Source organism: Hyla sarda, chromosome 11 (assembly GCF_029499605.1).
Source record: "Hyla sarda isolate aHylSar1 chromosome 11, aHylSar1.hap1, whole genome shotgun sequence".
Classification (NCBI taxonomy): Eukaryota; Metazoa; Chordata; class Amphibia; order Anura; family Hylidae; genus Hyla; species Hyla sarda.
Genome location: NC_079199.1, coordinates 94,495,488 through 94,513,399, shown reverse-complemented (window position 1 = coordinate 94,513,399; position 17,912 = coordinate 94,495,488). Strand labels below are relative to the sequence as shown.

The window sequence follows — 17,912 nt, the reverse complement described above, 5'->3', positions numbered from 1 at the left end:
ATATATATATATATATATATATATATTTTATATATATCTTAAGAAATATACATGCCATACATTCCATTAGCAAAGTGCAAAATGTATATGAAACACCATTTCTCAGTATATAACAGTATGCAAAACCATTACCAGGAATAACGAGACGAGAGACACCGGGGCGACACCTTTCTTTGTGACACTAGAGCGATATCCTGTGTATTCTTACCCCTCCCCTGGGTGGAATCCCTCCGTTTTTACACTTCATGCATTAATAAAATGTATACTCATTGGAATAATTAAAGGTGTACTCCGCTGCTCAGCGTTTGGAACAAACTGTTCTGAACGCTGGAGCCGGGAGCTCGTGACGTCATAGGCCCGCCCCCTCATGAAGTCACGCCACGCCCCCTCAATGCAAGTCTGTAGGAGGGGGCGTGACGCTGTCACGCCCCCTCCCATAGACTTGCATTGAGGGGGCATGACGTGACATCATAAGAGGGCGGGGCTATGACGTCACAAGCTCCTGGCTCCAGCGTTCGGAACAGCTCGTTCCAAACGCTGAGCAGCGGAGTACTCCTTTTACCTTTGAATGACTCAATTTTTTTTGCTTATGAGGTTGTGGGTAAATTGGGATTTCATACAGCACCACATACTAAGGGGTTTTCTAATATCTATTTAATAATTTTTCCTTACAGGTACTATTATTTGTATACTCCGATATCTGGAATATATCTTTCAATGAGGACCCTACTGTACGCACCTCTGGGTTGAGACCTCGGAAATGTGTTACTCTACAAGCTGGTCTTTTCCCCATGTCTTCACTAAGGCCATTATTGACTTAAGAGGGTCGTGTAGGTTTCTTTGTGGTTTTTAATTCCCTACAATTTATTTTCCACGGTATTTACTAAGGTTTCCCTACAACACCCGCTCTGATCTGTAGGGTTTTCCTCAGCTGAAATCCACCACATTTTCTGTGGGAACCTTAGTAAATATGTTGGGTTTTTGTGAATGTCGGGAACACGCCCCTTTTGGTGGCCACGCCCCCTTTTCGGGTTCTCTTAGCAAAGTGGAGAGTTAGCCGGGTTTTTTCGATTCTGGCGCAAAATCTGGCGCAGACAGTTGGGTTTGCAATAGTAGATGAGGGCCAGTGTCTCTAGGACACCATTATCCTAGCCTGTAGTTCACACTATCCATAGCCACAAAATTCTCTCAATTGGAAAGCAATAACTGCTGCAACTTCCAAAGTCCGCTCTCTCGACTCCAACTCCAAGTGAGATTTTTGTTTTCCTCGGAGACACAAGTAACCGGTAAACATGATGGAAATACAGATTATTCCGCTTGTGCTATCAGTTATCTGCGAATATTCCTTACGGGGTTGTAGAATCCTATTAGTAGCATCTCGTGAATAAATGAGGTAACATGGGTCATGGGAGAGAAACCATCCCAGAGCAGATACAGCAGAGCTGTGACAGTGGCTCATGGGAACATCGCAACGTGTCCTCTGTGGTTTTCTATAAGAATGCACAATAGAGACCTTTGGTTGTTGTCGTAACTGCCAATGACTGAAAACCTAGAGAGATGTCAGCAAATGCTGAAAAGCAAACACTATGAAAGGTATATCCAAACAGGAGATGTTCTCTGAAGGTTGGGGGACCTCCCATTTGACAATTATGGGGGGGGGGGTCATTAAAACACTCTGTAGGAGTCATATTTTATAGGGGTACTAAGGAAAACTTTTTTTTTTTTTTTTTTTTAAAGAACTGGTGCCAGAAAGATTTGTAAATGACTTCTATTAAAAAAACCTTTACCCTTCCAGTACATTTTAGCAGCTGTATGCTACAGAGGAAATTCTTCTATTTTTGAATTTCTTTTTTGTCTTTTCCACAATGCTCTCTACTGACACCTCTGTCTGTGTCAGGAACTGTCCAGAGAAGCATAGGTTTGCTATGGGGATTTTCTCCTGCTCGCGACAGTTCTTGATACGGGCATCAGGTGTCAGCAGAGAGCACTGAGGACAAGACAAAAAAATTTAAAAAGAAAATAATTTCCTCTGTAGCATACAGCTGCTAAAAAGTACTGGAAGGGAAAAGATTTTTTTTAATAGAAATCATTTACAAATCTGTTTAACTTTCTGGCATCAGTTGATTTAAAAAAAAAAATGTTTTCCACCGAAGTACCCCTTTAAATTTCTGTTACCAAAATACTATAGATAATATGAAAAAACAAAGTTAGACACTTAAGTAAAAGTTGGTGCGCGGTTTAGTTTGTTAGCTGGATCTCTCTTGACTAGATATCAAGGTGACCTTGTGTGGCACACGCTGCATGAATAACACCAGACTGTTCTTACATATGCATGAAACTCTTGATATGAGTCCAACTGGGAAAATGTACTGGCAGCATTGTGAATGAGAGCACTAAGATACTTAATGACAGCGCGCCTCATGCCGAGGGTCTGCTCTTTACAAAATTACAATTGTAGGTTACAAATAATAAGCGCGAGAGAAAGGAAATCAAGAGAAGAACAATGCGGCGGGGCTGACAAGGTCAAACTTGCAATATCAGGGCACTATTATAGGGAGGCCAAAACCGCAGGTGAAGTCAATAACATTCTTTATCTGGTGAAACCTGGTGGGATTATATTAGGCATCAAGTGAGTAGTCCGGGTTCTTTCCTGCAGCACCCCTGTCATCTGGTGCACGAAGTGAGCTTCGCTCCGTGCCCGATGACTCCGCCCCCTAGACATCTTATCCCCTATACAAAAGTTCCCGAGATCTCTCCTGCAGCACCCGTCATCTGGCGGCTAACTGGCGACGCAGGGGTTCAAAGAACGTGATGTCACAGCCCCGTCCCCTCGTGACCTACCGCCCCGCCCCTCAATGCAAGTCTATGGGAGGGGGCGTGTCAGCTACCACGCTCCTTCCTATAGACTTGCATTGAGGGGGCGTGACGTCACAAGGTCAGGGACATGATGTCCTGATCCTCTGGTCCTGCGTCGCCAGTCAGCCGCCAGATGAAGGGTGCTGCAGAAGAGATTGCGAGAACCTTTTTTATAGGGGATAAGATGTCTAGGGGCTGAGTAACCCTTTAAGCTAGTTTTATGTAGAGTGTTCTACAAATGTTTTATCTTTATTAAAGGGGGAGTCCAGTGCTAAAAAATGTATCCCCTATCCTAAGGTCGCAGGGGGTAAGACAGCTGGGGCCCCCTGTGATCTCCTGTACGGGGCCCCGGCTCGCTGGCCAGATAGCGGGTGTCGATCACTGCACGAAGCGGCGGCTGACACGCCCCCTCAATACTGCTCTATGGAAGAGACGGAGATTGCTGAAGGCAGCGCTCCGGCTCTGCCATAGAGTTGTATTGAGGAGGCGTGTCAGCCGCCGCTTCGTGCGGTGGTCAACACGCCCCCCTTCCCGAGGGCTGTCGGGGCCCCGTACAGGAGATTGCGGGGGGCCCCAGCGGTCAGGATAAGGGATACATTTTTCACCACTGGACTACTCTTTTAAAGGTGATCTGAAGGGGATAACCCCTTCTCCAATAACAGATATCCTAGGGGTCCACTGAATGCTGCAGATCCCAATGACCATACATTATACCTGAAAATAAATGGGAAACTGGAAAATACATGGATGGGCTTGGCCTATCAGAGTGGGATCTGCTATTATTTATATATATAATATAATAATATTATCAGGTCACATCTACATCCCTATGTAATACTTTGCAGCTATATAAGTGGGTGTCGGTGGAGGTCCAGTGAATAGGCGATAAAGGCTATGTATTACCACTTTAAGGAATTGTTCTATTAGTTTAGAACCCCTGTTATATCACATTATACATAATTCAACATTTTTTTAAGAAAATTCCCTTAATTCGAAATTCACAAATCGAAAAAATGTGACAACTCGTAATTACATTTATTCAGACTGAAGGAGCCAAATTCATGTTCCGTCTTCTTGGAGAATGTGCAGAAAGTGGTAAGCACTGGAAGCTGCCATGTTAAAAAGTTTCCTGCAATTTTCACGCCTGGAGGCATGAAACTCGACTAATATTAATGACAAAGAAATAATATATGAGGCTGTCAATCATTGGAAACATGAGCTGCCTGGGAAAAAAAAAAAATTAGGAGAGGCCTTTATGTTTTTTTCACTTGCGGGGGGGGGGGGGGGGGGGGGGGGGGGATCAGAAATCGAATTTCTACAGCAGATTATTTTTCTGGACTTGTGAATGTAAAGGAGAAGAAAAAGAGTAATAATGAAATAGTACAGAATATATGCCTACTAACACAGAAGATATATAGTATACAGTACAGTATACAAAGATGCTATATTATATTACGACCCAGGAAGCCTAGGAACGGCCATAATGATCTCAGTTCCCAGTTCAGGGAGCAGTTCTCCCCTTACTGGTTATCTCTCCTTATCTTATGTTATTGTTCTACTGAAATTCCATATAACCAACTGTGCTTCACCTATGACAGACAGAATGGGGGGGGGGGGGGGGGGATAGAATACAGGAAATCCCATTGTAGGATTTCTAATGAATCAATTGGTAAATTCCTTGGTAAAATAAGTATTTGGTCACCTACAAACAAGCAAGATTTCTGTCTCCCACAGATCTCTAACAACTTCTTTAAGAGTCTCCTCTGTCCTCCACTCTTTACCTGTATTAATGTCACCTGTTTGAACTTGTTATCTGTATAAAAGACACCTGTCCACAACCTCAAACAGTCACACTCCAAACTCCACCAAAGACCAAAAAGCTGTCGAAGGACACCAGAAACAAAATTGTAGACCGGCAACAGGCTGGGAAGACTGAATCTGCAATAGGCAAGCAGCTTGGTGTTAAGAAATCAACTGTAAGAGAAATTATTAGAAAACAGAGCATTTGGATGATCCAGAAGAGGATTGGGAGAATTTCATATGGTCAGAAGAAACCAAAGAAGAACGTTTTAGTAAAAACTCGTGTTTGGAGGAGAAAGAATGCTGAGTTGCATCCAAAGAACACCATACCTACTGTGAAGCATGGAGGTGGAAACATCATGCTTTGCTGTATTTCTGAAAAGGGACCAGGACGACTGATCCGTGTAAGTAAAGAATTAATGGGGCCATGTATCGTGAGATTTTGAGTGAAAACCTCCTTCCATCAGCAAGGGCATTGAAGATGAAATGTGGCTGGGTCTTTCAGCATGACAATGATCCCAAACACACCGCTAAGGCAAAGAAGGAGTGGCTTCATAAGAAGCATTTCAAGGTCCTGGAGTGGCCTAGCCAGTCTCCAGATCTCAACCCCAAAGAAAACCTTTGGAGGGAGTTGAAAGTCTGTGTTGCCCAGCGACAGCCCCAAAACATCACTGCTCTAGAGGAGATCTGCATGGAGGAATGGGGCAAAATACCAGCAACAGTGTGTGAAAACCTTGTGAAGACTTACAGAAAATGTTTGACCTCTGTCATTGCCAACAAAGGGTATACAACAAAGTTTTGAGATGAACTTTTGTTATTGACCAAATACTTATTTTCCACCATAATTTGCAAATAAATTATTTAACAATCAGACAGACAATGTGATTTTATGCATTTTTCTTTCTCATTCTGTCTCTCATAGTTGAGGTATACCTATGATGAAAATTACAGGCCTCTCTCATCTTTTGACATGGGGGAACTTGCACAATTGGTGGCTGACTAAATACTTTTTCGCCCCACTGTATATTATAATTGCTAACATAGTATTGTCATGACACTCAAAGCAATCTGTTAGGCAGGATTCACATCATGTTTGTGCTCTCAGCAAAAAGTCCAAAATGAGATCCGTAGACCGACAGGCACGGTGCCCATTGATTTCAATGGCATGATCGTAGTCAGCCAATTACTAATTTGGGGTCAGTTTCCGAGTGTGAGGATACGTGTGATACGTGTGTGGACTTAGACCTAAAAACACAAAAAAAAATTTGCTTAAGAGTCCAACTAAAATATATATATATTGCTTAAAAATCACTAGCAAGTTGAGGTCATCAAGAGGGGAACAGATACGCTGCCATTCCATTTTTGAAATTTTGTCCATGTATCTGTGCCCTTGTGATGTGACACAGCCCAAGAAGTAATAGTGCTAGACATTGTCTGGACTAAGTAAGCATTTTGGAGAAACACTGATGGTCAGGCAGTATTATTAAAGGGGTACTCCAGTAGAAAACATTTTTCTTTTAAATCAACTGGTGCCAGAAAGTCAAACAGATTTGTAAATTACTTCTATTTAAAAATCTTAATCCTTCCAGTACTTATCAGCTGATGTATGCTCCAGAGGAAGTTCTTTTCTTTTTGAATTTCCTTTCTTTCTGACCACAGTGCTCTCTGCTGACACATCTGTCCATGTCAGGAACTGCCCAGAGCAGGAGAAAAACCCCATAGCAAACCTCTCCTGCTCTGGACAGTTCCTGACATGGACAGAGGTGTCAGCAGAGAACACTGTGGTCAGACAGAAAAGAAATTGAAAAAGTAAAGAACTTGCTCTGGAGCATACAGCAGCTAAGTACTGGAAGGATTAAGATTTTGAAATAGAAGTAATTTACAAATCTGTTTAACTTTCTGGAATCAGTTGATTATATATATATATATATATATATATATATATATATATATATATATAATTTCTCCACTGGAGTACCCCTTTAATCCAGTTTGTTGACAGGTCTGCTGCCACGCCCAGTTTTAAGTTAATGGAGGGATGCCAGGGGCAGAGGCATCCAGCTTCTTGCATACAGTGGGATAAGTGGAGACCACTGAACAATCGTGAACGAAAACTTTATCCCTGAAGCCTATATAGTTCTAATTAATATAGAGAAGGCAAAACAGAGTTGGTTACCTGAACGTAGGCAATCCGTCGCTGTACAAGTTCGGTCAAATCTTTGGCCTCTCTTTCTCGCCAATCGCCTGCACCATCCGTCTGACTGAGGTAGTAGAGATCTGTCATAACTGACCTATGAAGCAGATAATTATATGGTAAAAACACAATCCGGTGGACTTTGGCAATAAAACACTACAGTTAAAGGGGTACTCCGCTGTAGTTCTGAACGCGGGAGCCGGCGTCGGGAGCTCGTGATGTCATAGCCCCGGCCCCTCATGACGTCACGCCCCGTCCCCTCATTGCAAGTCTATGGGAGGGGCCGTCATGCCCCCTCCCATAGACTTGCATTGAGGGGACGGGGTGTGACATCATGAGGGGGCGGGGCTATGACGTCACAAGCTCCCGATGCCGGCGGAGCAGCGGAGTACCCCTTTAAAAGTGTCCTGTGTGTATACTTTTCCCTTCTATAACCTCGTAGTAAAAGATTGTTGTACTAATTTTTAATAAAAATCCTTAACCTTTGCTACATAATTATCCATCACGATTTGTATTAGTATATATTTTCTTTCTTGTAGATTCATAACACATATATATATATATACACATACAAACTGTTCAAAATTATTATGCAAAATTCTATTTTAAGTGTCACAAAGACTAAATATTTTGTTTTTCAGTGTAACTCATGGATAAATTGTGTCTCAGGCTCTTTTGCTCACTGAAAACAATCTCGGACACCTGTGATAATTAGATTGCCAGGTGAGCCCAATTTAAAAAAATACTATAGGTGGGTGTTCCACATTATTAAGCAGACACCATTTTCAAGCAATATGGGAAAGAAAAAGTATCTCTCTGCTGACGAAAAGAGTGAAATAGTTCTATGCCTTGGATGCGGTATGAAAACTTTAGATATTTCACGAAAACTTAAGCATGATCATCACACTATTAAAAGATTTGTGGCTGATTCAGAGCACAGACGGGTTCGTGCAGATATAGGCACATTGAGGAAGATTTCTGCCAGATCCATGCATCGGATCAAGAAAGCAGCTGCCAAAATACCATTACATAGCAGCAAACAGATATTTGAAGCTGCTGGTGCCTCTGGAGTCCCACGGACTTCAAGGTGTAGAGTTCTCCAGAGTCTTGCAACTGTGCATAAGCCTTCTATTCGCCACCACTAACCAATGCTCACAAGCAGAAACAGCTGCATTGGGCAGAAAAATACATGAAGACTAATTTTCAAACAGTTTTCAAACTTGTTCCCTGTTGAGTGCCGTGCAACCCTAGATGGTCCAGATGGATGGAGTAGTGGAGGGTTGGTGAGCTACCACCCTGTTCCAACAAGGCTGCGACATCAGCAAGGCGGTGGTAAAGTCATGTTTTGGGCCGGAATCATGGGAAGAGAGCTGGTCGGCCCCATTAGGGTCCCCGAAGTTGTAAAGATGACCTCTGCAAAGTATGTGGAGTTTCTGACTGACCACTTTTTTTCCCTGGTACAGAAGGAAGAACTATGCTTTCTGTAATAAAATCATCTTCATACATGACAATGCACCATCTCATGCTGCAAAGAATACCTCTGCATTAATGGCTGCTATGGGGATAAAAGGAGAGAAAGTCATGGTGTGGCCTCCATCCTCCCCTGACCTCAATCCTATTGAGAACCTCTGGAGCATCCTCAAGCAAAAGATCTATGAGGGTGGGAGGCAGTTTACATCCAAACAGCAGCTACGGGAGGCTATTCTGACATCTTGCAAAGAAATTCAAGCAGAACCTGTCCAAAACCTCACAGGTTCAATGGATGGAAGACTTGTGAAGCTGCAATCAAGTAAGGGGTCCTATGGTAAAATGTAACTTGACCTGTTAAAATGTTTAAAAAGTTAAAATGTTGATAAAAGTTTGATTGAAATAGCTTTTGATTTCAGCAAATGCTGCAAACACAACAAATGACAATTTTCAGATCTGTACAACCTAAAAAGTTAGCCCAGACCCCCCTACTGTTTGTCTCCCTTGCTACTGTATGTGAGTATTTTGTATATGCAATAAAAGCATGAAGATTTGAAGTTCCGGTGAGTGCCTATTTTCCTTTGATTCTCTATCAACTGTATGACTTGGATTACTATGCAATCAGAGCACCACCAACACTTCACTACAGCTAACCCCAGAAGCCCCGTCTCACTGATCCAGTAGAACCACAGTGCCGCACGCACCTCTTCACACTTCGTATAACATGAGAATTATGCTGACTGTTATTTATGTAATAAATGTTTCGGTAAATAAGAAACATATAATTTGCATAATAATTTGGAACAGGGTGTATTTATTTAGTGTTTCCCATTTCCCAGCAGTGCCACCAGATTTTCGTTGGAGTGTTGTAATGTTGTTGCCACTACAAATTATCCGGAAATCGTTAAGGTTGGGTGGGAAGATGTGGGGCTAAGTGTTCAGATTTTATCAATTTAAAAGTTGATAGGTAAGAAAACCTGTAATGAACATAGTCCAGGAGATCCAAGGCACCCAAAATTCAATACAATGTCAGTGTAAAGATTTCCTGCAATACTTTATACACAATAGCTCTTATCGGGTATAAACAATTGGCGAGATTAATTGCTTCATGTAAGCAGAAACCTATCAATTCATTTAATGGACTCGCTACGGAATTTCTCAAAGCGCCACCCGCATTCTAATAGAAAATGAAATGCTTTATATTCTGTAGAAATATGATTAGATGCCATGGTGAGACCTTTATGTTGGTTATAACGTCGTCTATATATCTGAATACATCTCGCCGCATGAAAAATAACAAAAGAAAAACTCCATTGTGCTTCAGACCCATAACAGTGTGAAAAACATTATGTCTCAAGTATTTTATAACTGGCTGCATTCTGGGGGCATCTAAAACTAGCAGGTAGGTGTTACACACAGCGGACAGACCTGTCATGTCATTATCAACTCTATTTTAGTTTAGTATTTGCTGGCAAGAGGTTTGGGATTTTTGCCAGAGGATAGGATCCGTGCCAGATTTTAGTACTATCTGGCTTGTGCCTCCCCCAAAGTTATTTAACCCCTTAACGACGCAGGGCGTAAATGTACGTCCTGGTGATGTGGTACTTAACGCACCAGGACGTACATTTACGTACATTTACCTCTCCTGCTCTGGACAGTTCCTGAGACAGACAGAGGTGTCAGCAGAAAGCACTGTTGTCAGACAAAAAAAAAAAAACTCAAGTCAGCAGCTGATAAGTACTGGTAGGATTAAGTTTTATATATATATGTCATTTACAAATCTGTTTAACTTTCTGGAGCCAGTTGAAATGAAAAGAAATAATTTTTCACTAGAATACCCCTTTAAAGGAGAACTGTAGTGCAATATAACTTATCCCCTATCCTTCGGATAGGGGATAAGTTATATTGCACTACAGTTCTCATTTAAACACCTTGGTGAGTAGTTACTCATTTCTTCTTACTTGATACAAGCTTGTATATTTCTTCTGCGCTCAATTGTGGTTCTTCCATTTCTACTCTACTATTAAGACATGGAAGTAGTTGAGTACAGGCCGCCATTAATAGGATGCCAGGAAGGCAGCTGCCATTGGTAAAGTCTGGTTCTGTAGCCCAGAAACCAGCTAATAATGTTATAGCGAGTAGGGCTTCTCAATTCTAACTCAAAGATCTGACCTGGACAAGCTGCAGAGGGCATTATAGAATGCAGCCAATAGCTAAGTGTAAGGAACTGGGCGACTTTGACAGGGGCCAAATTGTGATGTCTACAAGACTGGGTCCGAGATGTTGTTGGGCATCACATTTTGCAGAACGATCAAGGTGTCCACGTTGTCCCCTGCCCAGCTAGCTAAACATTGTAAAAACCAATTCTCCCCCTCTTCATGGCAGCGATATTTTCTTGTGGCAGTGGCCTTTCAGTAGGATAATGCCCGGACCACACTGCAAATATTGTACAGGAATGAAAAACAGAACAAAGGGATCAAGGTGGTGGCTTGGCCTCCATATTCCCCATCAATCCGACTGAGCATCTGTAAAATGACCTACAACAACGATCAAAGTAGGTTGTACCTAACAACTTACAGGACCTTAGAGGCTATGGACACCTTTGCACTGTATTTTTTATTGTTTGCTTTATCAAGGTTAAAGTAACTTTCAAAAAAGTCTTCCTTTACTACCCATTTAGCTGCTATCCAGATAAAGATAAGTCAGTTAGATGGACCTTCTTAGTAATCGAGATAGCGGCAGGAAGGGGGAATATAAAAACACAATTTACAAATATACCAGAGAAAAAGCTCTCACAGACTGAAGAATGAGAGGAGGGCAGATACAAGGCAGTCTACAAGGCAGAATCGTATAGGCTGTGTACAAATATACCAGAGTAACAGCTTACACCAACTGAAGAAAGATAGGAGGGCAGAATCATATAGGGTACGTACAAATATACCAGAGTAACAGCTTACACTGGGTAGGGCAGATACAAGGCAGTCTACAGGGGAGAATCATATAGGCTGTCTACAAATATACCAGTGTAACCGCTTACACCGGCTGAAGAAAGATAGGAGGGCAGATACAAGGCAGTCTGCAGGGGTGAATCATATACCGTAGGTTATGCACAAGTATACCAGAGAAACAGCCCTAAAAGACTGAAGAATGAGAGGAGGGCAGACACAAGGAAGTCTACAGGGGAGAATCATATAGGCTGTATACAAATATACCAGAGTAACAGCTTACACTGGCTGAAGAAAGATAGGAGGGCAGATACAAGGTAGTCTGCATGGGAGAATCATATAGGTTATGTACAAACATACCAGAGAAACAGCTTACACCAGCTGAAGAATGTGAGTAGGACAGGTACAAGGTAGTCTACAGGAGAGAATTATATAGGCGGTGTACAAATATACCATAGAAACAGCTCTAAAAGACTGAACAATGTGAGTAGGACAGATACAAGTCTGCAGGGGAGAATCATATAGATTATGTACAAGTATACCAGAGAAACAGCTTACACAGGCTGAAGAAAGATAGCAGGGCAGATATAAGTCAGTCTGCAGGAAAGAACCATATTCGCTGTGTACAATTACATCAGAGAAACAAAAATCACAAAGCAAGCTGCATCGTTTGTAGTAGCAAAAGTAAACAACAATTTTAATAAAGACCTAGGGGAAAAATAATTTTTGCACTAGAAGTACAAAGCAAGAAAAAAATTAAAATAAAAGAAAAGCTTTTCAATAGGTATTTATAGCTTCAAGGATCTGCTGATACTATAGCCCACAAAACCCTTAAGAGGTCTTGGAGTTCATGTATGGTGCAATGAGTAGATCTGCCTTAATGTTTTTTTTCCGGAATTTCCCCTGGATTAACGCAGTAGCGTAATAGGTTAAATTAGTGGATTCCTGTCTTTTTTTTTTCTACTTTATCTTATAAACTATGCAATTATTTCTCAATGAGTCAGCTGTTCTGATGACACAAGGGAAAACTATTCATTAGATAAGTAGTTTTAATGACTGATTGGTGTATAAAGGTCTTTAATTGTAATATACATAAATATGCACACACAAAATGTTTCCATTTTAGATAAACCCCAGTCCATACCTTTGCTGATCGCCCATGTCGATCAGTAATTCATCTACGTGTCTTTGGAGTTCATTTCGATCCAAATGTTTCAACTTCTTCAGTTCACTTTGGACAAAATACCAGAATTCCTTGGCTCCATTATCTATTGCCCTTCTTAAGATTTCATGATCTTTTCCCATACCAGTCACTAAAGTAAAAAAGTTAAATAAAATAAATAAAAATTAATTAATAATAAAAAATAAAAAAAAACATTCAGCAACATTCAGGTCCTGTTTACATGTTGAATTTAAAGGAAATCTGCAGTAAAATAAACGTATCCCCTATTAACCGCACTGCAATGCCGTGGCTCCGTACGGGAGATACCGGGGAGTCCCCCACGAACCTCCCCACGATCAGACACTTATCCCCCATCCTGCGGATAGGGGATATGTTTTTTTCACTGCAGTTGTCCTTTAACAAGTCCAAAGTACGCTTCAACCACTAGGGGCCACGACTAACAATTATTTTCATAATCGTTTATTTTGTCGATTATTGTTTCGATAAATCGACTCATCGGATTCTATACCATACTACACCTTTTCAAACTATACCAACTTAAAGGGGTACTCCGCTGCTCAGCGTTTGGAACAAACTGTTCCGAACACTGGAGCCGGGAGCTTGTGGCGTCAAAGCCCCGCTCCCTCATGACGTCAGGCCCCCGCAATGCAAGTCTATGGGAGAGGGCATGACAGCCCCCTCCCATAGACTTGCATTGAGGGGGCGGGGCGTGATGTCATGATGGGGTAGTGCTATGACGTGCTATGTTCCAAACGCTGAGCAGCGGCGTACCCCTTTAATTGTGGCTCCATATAGTGTGTCATAATATGAGGTTCTCTGCCTTCTTTCCTTCTTTTTCTTTCTTTACTACATGCCATCTCGTGTCATATTTAGGTCCAAAATTCTTTCGCACAGATGAAAAATTAGCAGAATGTCCACAAAAAAAAAACAAGTGTGGATATTTTGCACATTTGACTAATCGGCGGGTGCTAGGACCGCTCGGAAAAGCACCGTTTCATAGACGGCAATGCATTTTGTTGCGGACTCGGCAGAAAGAAGAGAGCGGACTATTCTTTCTGCAGACGCCGGAATCTGAATCTGGCGCAGAAAATCTGCCATGTGAACAGTGACGCAGAATTCCTTTAAAATCAATGAGACTCTGCGGCAGTGGAATGTCAGTGGGGAATATTCCGTGAAGACATTCTGCAGAAGTTCCGCCTGTGTGAACATAATCTAACAGTCTGGGCTCAGTTTTTATTGGATACACAGCTACAAATCCCCTCCACTAATATAAATGTAACAGACAACATTAGGGCCGCCTGCAGCCACCACTAGAGGGAGCTCACTGCATACGGTTACATGATAAACACAGAATACTACACTTCCTCTAGTCACTGCTGCAGGGAACCAGGATGCTCATCTTTATACCTATGTCTATGTAGGCGAGGGGTACTCCAGTGGAAAACATTTTTTTTTTTTTATCAACTAATGCCAGAAAGTTAAACAGATTTGTAAATTACTTCTATTTAAAAATCTTAATCCTTCCAGTACTTATCAGCTGCTGTATGCTCCACAGGAAGTTCTTTTCTTTTTGAATTTCCCTTCTGTCTGACCACAGTGCTCTCTGCTGACACCTCTGTCCATTTTAGGAATGGTCCAGAGTAGAAGCAAATCCCTATAGCAAACCTATCCTGCTCTGGACAGTTCCTACAATGGACAGAGGTGTCAGCAGAGAGCACAGTGGTCAGGTAGAAAGGAAATTCAAAAAGAAAAGTACTTCCTGTGGAGCATACAGCAGCTGATAAGTACTGGAAGGATTAAGATTTTTCAATTGAAGTAGTTGACAAATCTGTTCAACTTTCTGGCATTAGTTGATAAAAAATAAATAAATTAATAAAGCAAGGTACCCCTTTAACTCTTTGTAGGAGATCACTGTCGTCATCGAGGAAGCAATGCTTACACAAATCACTTACCTGATCCATCCGTATAGACACATTGTATGTTTGTGGTAAAGGCAACATGCCTTAAAGGGGTACTCCGGTGGAAAAACATTTTTTTTTTTTTTTAAATCAACTGGTGCCAGAAAGTTAAACAGATTTGTAAATGACTTCTATTAAAAATCTTAATCCTTCCAGTACTTATCAGCTGCCGTATACTACAGAGGAAACAGTGTCCACAGTGCTCTCTGCTGACACCTGATGCCCGTATCAGGAACTGTCCAGAGCAGGAGAAAATCCCCATTTGCAAACCTATGCTGCTCTGGATAGGTCCTGACATGGACAGAGAGCACTGTGGACAAGACAAAAAAAGAAATTCAAAAAGAAAACAATTTCCTCTGTAGCATACAGCTGCTAAAAAGTACTGGAAGGGTAAAAAAAAAAAATTTTAATAGGATAATTTACATAAATTATAAATATAAATAAATTAAAAATATATAAATTTAGTCATTTACAAATCTGTTTAATTTTCTGGCACCAGTTGATTTAAAAAAAAAAAAAAAAAAAAGTTTCCACCGGAGTACCCCTTTTAATATGTGTCTTTTATGAATTGTGATCAAGCTGGAATAAGGAATAAGTGTGTGGGACGGATATGGGAATATATATATATATATATATATATATATCTTTCCTCACTATACGCCCTGCAATGTGGAATACGCTGGAGCTATACACATAGCAGCTGATAAAAGACGAGAGCGGCAGAAGATGATGTAACCTACGTGTACACAGAACGCACGGAGAGACTATTTGTATCTGAATATGTTCATTTCCTGAGCTCAACCCACAGGAAGAGCAGAGGAGCGAGGAAACTAGTGTAAGCGTTACAGACTATTATGTGTCATTCTTTATACTGGAGCATCAGCTAAATGGTCTAATAAAAGACACAAGTAAAAAGAATAATCTAAGATGGGGTTTCCCAACCAGGGTGCCTGCGGCTGTTGCAAAACTACAACTCCCAGCATGCCCGGACAGCCTTCGGCTGTCCGGGCATGCTGGGAGTTGTAGTTTTGCAACAGCCGCAGGCACCCTGGTTGGGAAACACTGATCTAAAAAGACTATTCATTTCTGGCCCACTTTGGAATCAAATTTTTTTTTTTTAAAGGGGTACTCCGGTGGAAAACTTTTATTTAAAATTTTTATTTTATTTTTTTTTTATCAACTGGTGCCAGAAAGTTAAAACATATTTGTATATTTCTTCTATATAAAAAAAAAATCTTAATCCTTCCAGTACTTATTAGCTGCTGAATACTACAGAGGAAATTATTTTTAGCATGTCAAAGTTTTATTGAAATGTCAGAAAATGCTTTAAAGGGGTACACCGGTGGAACACTTTTTATTTATTTATATATATATTTTTTTTTTTTATCAACTGGTGCCAAAAAGTTAAAACATATTTGTAAATTACTTCTATATATAAAAAAAAATCTTAATCCTTCCAGTACTTATTAGCTGCTGAATACTACAGAGGACATTATTTTTAACATGTCAAAGTTTTATTCAAATGTCAGAAAATGCTTTAAAGGGGTACACCGGTGGAACACTTTTTATTTATTTATTTATTTATTTATTTTTTAAATCAACTGGTGCCAGAAAGTTAAAACATATTTGTAAATTTCTTCTATATAAAAAAAAATCTTAATCCTTTCAGTACTTATTAGCTGCTGAATACTACAGAGGAAATTATTTTTAGCATGTCAAAGTTTTATTCAAATGTCAGAAAATGCTTTAAAGGGGTACACCGGTGGAACACTTTTTATTTATTTATTTTATTTATTTATTTATTTTTTTTATCAACTGGTGCCAGAAAGTTAAAACAGATTTGTAAATTACTTCTATATAAAAAATCGTAATCCTTCCAGTACTTATTAGCTGCTGAATACTACAGAGGTTTAAAGGGGTACACCGGTGGAACACTTTTTTTTTTTTTTTTTTTTAATCAACTGGTGCCAGAAAGTTAAAAACAGATTTGTAAATTACTTCTATATAAAAAAAAATCTTAATCCTTCCAGTACTTATTAGCTGCTGAATACTACAGAGGAAATGATTTTCCGTTTGAAACACAGTGCTCTCTGCTGACATCACAACCACAAGTGCTCTCTGCTGACATCTCTGTCCATTTTAAGAACTGTCCAGAGTAGGAGAAAATCCCCACAGCAAACATATGCTGCTCTGGACAGTTCCTAAAATGGACAGAGATGTCAGCAGAGAGCACTGTGGTCGTGATGTCAGCAGAGAGCTCTGTGTTCCAAAAAGAAAAGAATTTCCTCTGTAGTATTCAGCAGCTAATAAGCACTGGAAGGATTAAGATTTTTTAATAGAAGTAATTTACAAATCTGTTTAACTTTCTGGCACCAGTTGATTAAAAAAAAAAAGTGTTCCACCGGAGTACCCCTTTAAAGCATTTTCTGACATTTGAATAAAACTTTGACATGTTAAAAGTCTAGGTTGCACTGTGCTTCGGTCCTAAGACCCGCTGCGGCAGCACGCTTTACTTGTTATGGCCTATGGAGAGGCTCAGGCAACTGACTGGGGAGCGAAGTGCAATCCCACCATGAAAACGTACCCGCCGTCAGCTTGTCTAGATAACTTCCCTACCTTAAGTGGTGTATTTGGTATATATAACCTCCTTAACAAGCATTTTCGTATGCATGTGTTGTGTGCTTCTTGCAGCTTTTCAGCATTAATTTTAAAGGGGTACTCCGGTGGAAAACACATTTTTTTTTAAATCAAATGGTGGCAAAAAGTTAAACAGATTTGCAAATTACTTCTATTTAAAAATCTTAATCCTTCCAGTACCTATCAGCTGCTGTATGCTCCACAGGAAGCTATTTTCTTTTTTATTTTCTGTGTGAACATAGTGCTCTCTGCTGCCACCTCTGTCTGTGTCAGGAACTGTCCAGAGTAGGAGCAAATCCCCATAGCAAATCTATTCTACTCTGGAAAGTTCCTGACATGGAAAGAGGGGTCAGCAGAGAGCACTGTGGTCAGACAGAAAATAAATTTTCCTGTGGAGCATACAGCAGCTGATAAGTACTGGAAGGATTAAGATTTTTTTTTATAAAAGTAATTTACAAATCTGTTCAACTTTTTTGCACCAGTTGATTTAAAAAAAATAAAAATAGTTTTCCAGTGGAGTACCCCTTTAAGTTATTTGCATTCTAGCCTTACACTGAAAATACCCAGATATACCTGGACTTTTTAATTCTGATTCAAATACCTTTTATGTGTTGTACATCTTGGCAAAACATGAACTTTTGTAATATACTTCATAAAAAATATTTTATCTCTATATTTTATACCATCCAGAACATAATCCTGTCCGACTGCAGCATCATCTTTGTCCTAGCTGAAGCACATGATTGCTGATCTGAGGAAGAGGGGGCTACACTCGAAACGCATCATCCTGCTGTATTTTATTTTTTTTTATAAATAAACTTCTTGACTAAGGACATCTTAAGGATTCCTTGGTTTATTTTTTCACTAAGTGT

General features: G+C 40.4%; 1 protein-coding gene across 4 annotated transcripts in view; it reads right to left on the bottom strand.

Annotated features, from left to right (window-relative positions):
* FUT8 (fucosyltransferase 8) overlaps positions 1 to 17,912 on the bottom strand; it is a 201,212-nt gene that overhangs the window by 65,650 nt on the left and 117,650 nt on the right. For all 4 annotated transcript variants that reach the window (XM_056545654.1, XM_056545653.1, XM_056545656.1 and 1 more), the window contains 2 exons: positions 12,407 to 12,575; positions 6,833 to 6,947 (listed from right to left, as the gene is read on the bottom strand). In XM_056545654.1, coding sequence (XP_056401629.1) covers positions 6,833 to 6,947; positions 12,407 to 12,575 — 284 coding nt within the window. The remainder of the gene's footprint in view (positions 1 to 6,832; positions 6,948 to 12,406; positions 12,576 to 17,912) is intronic.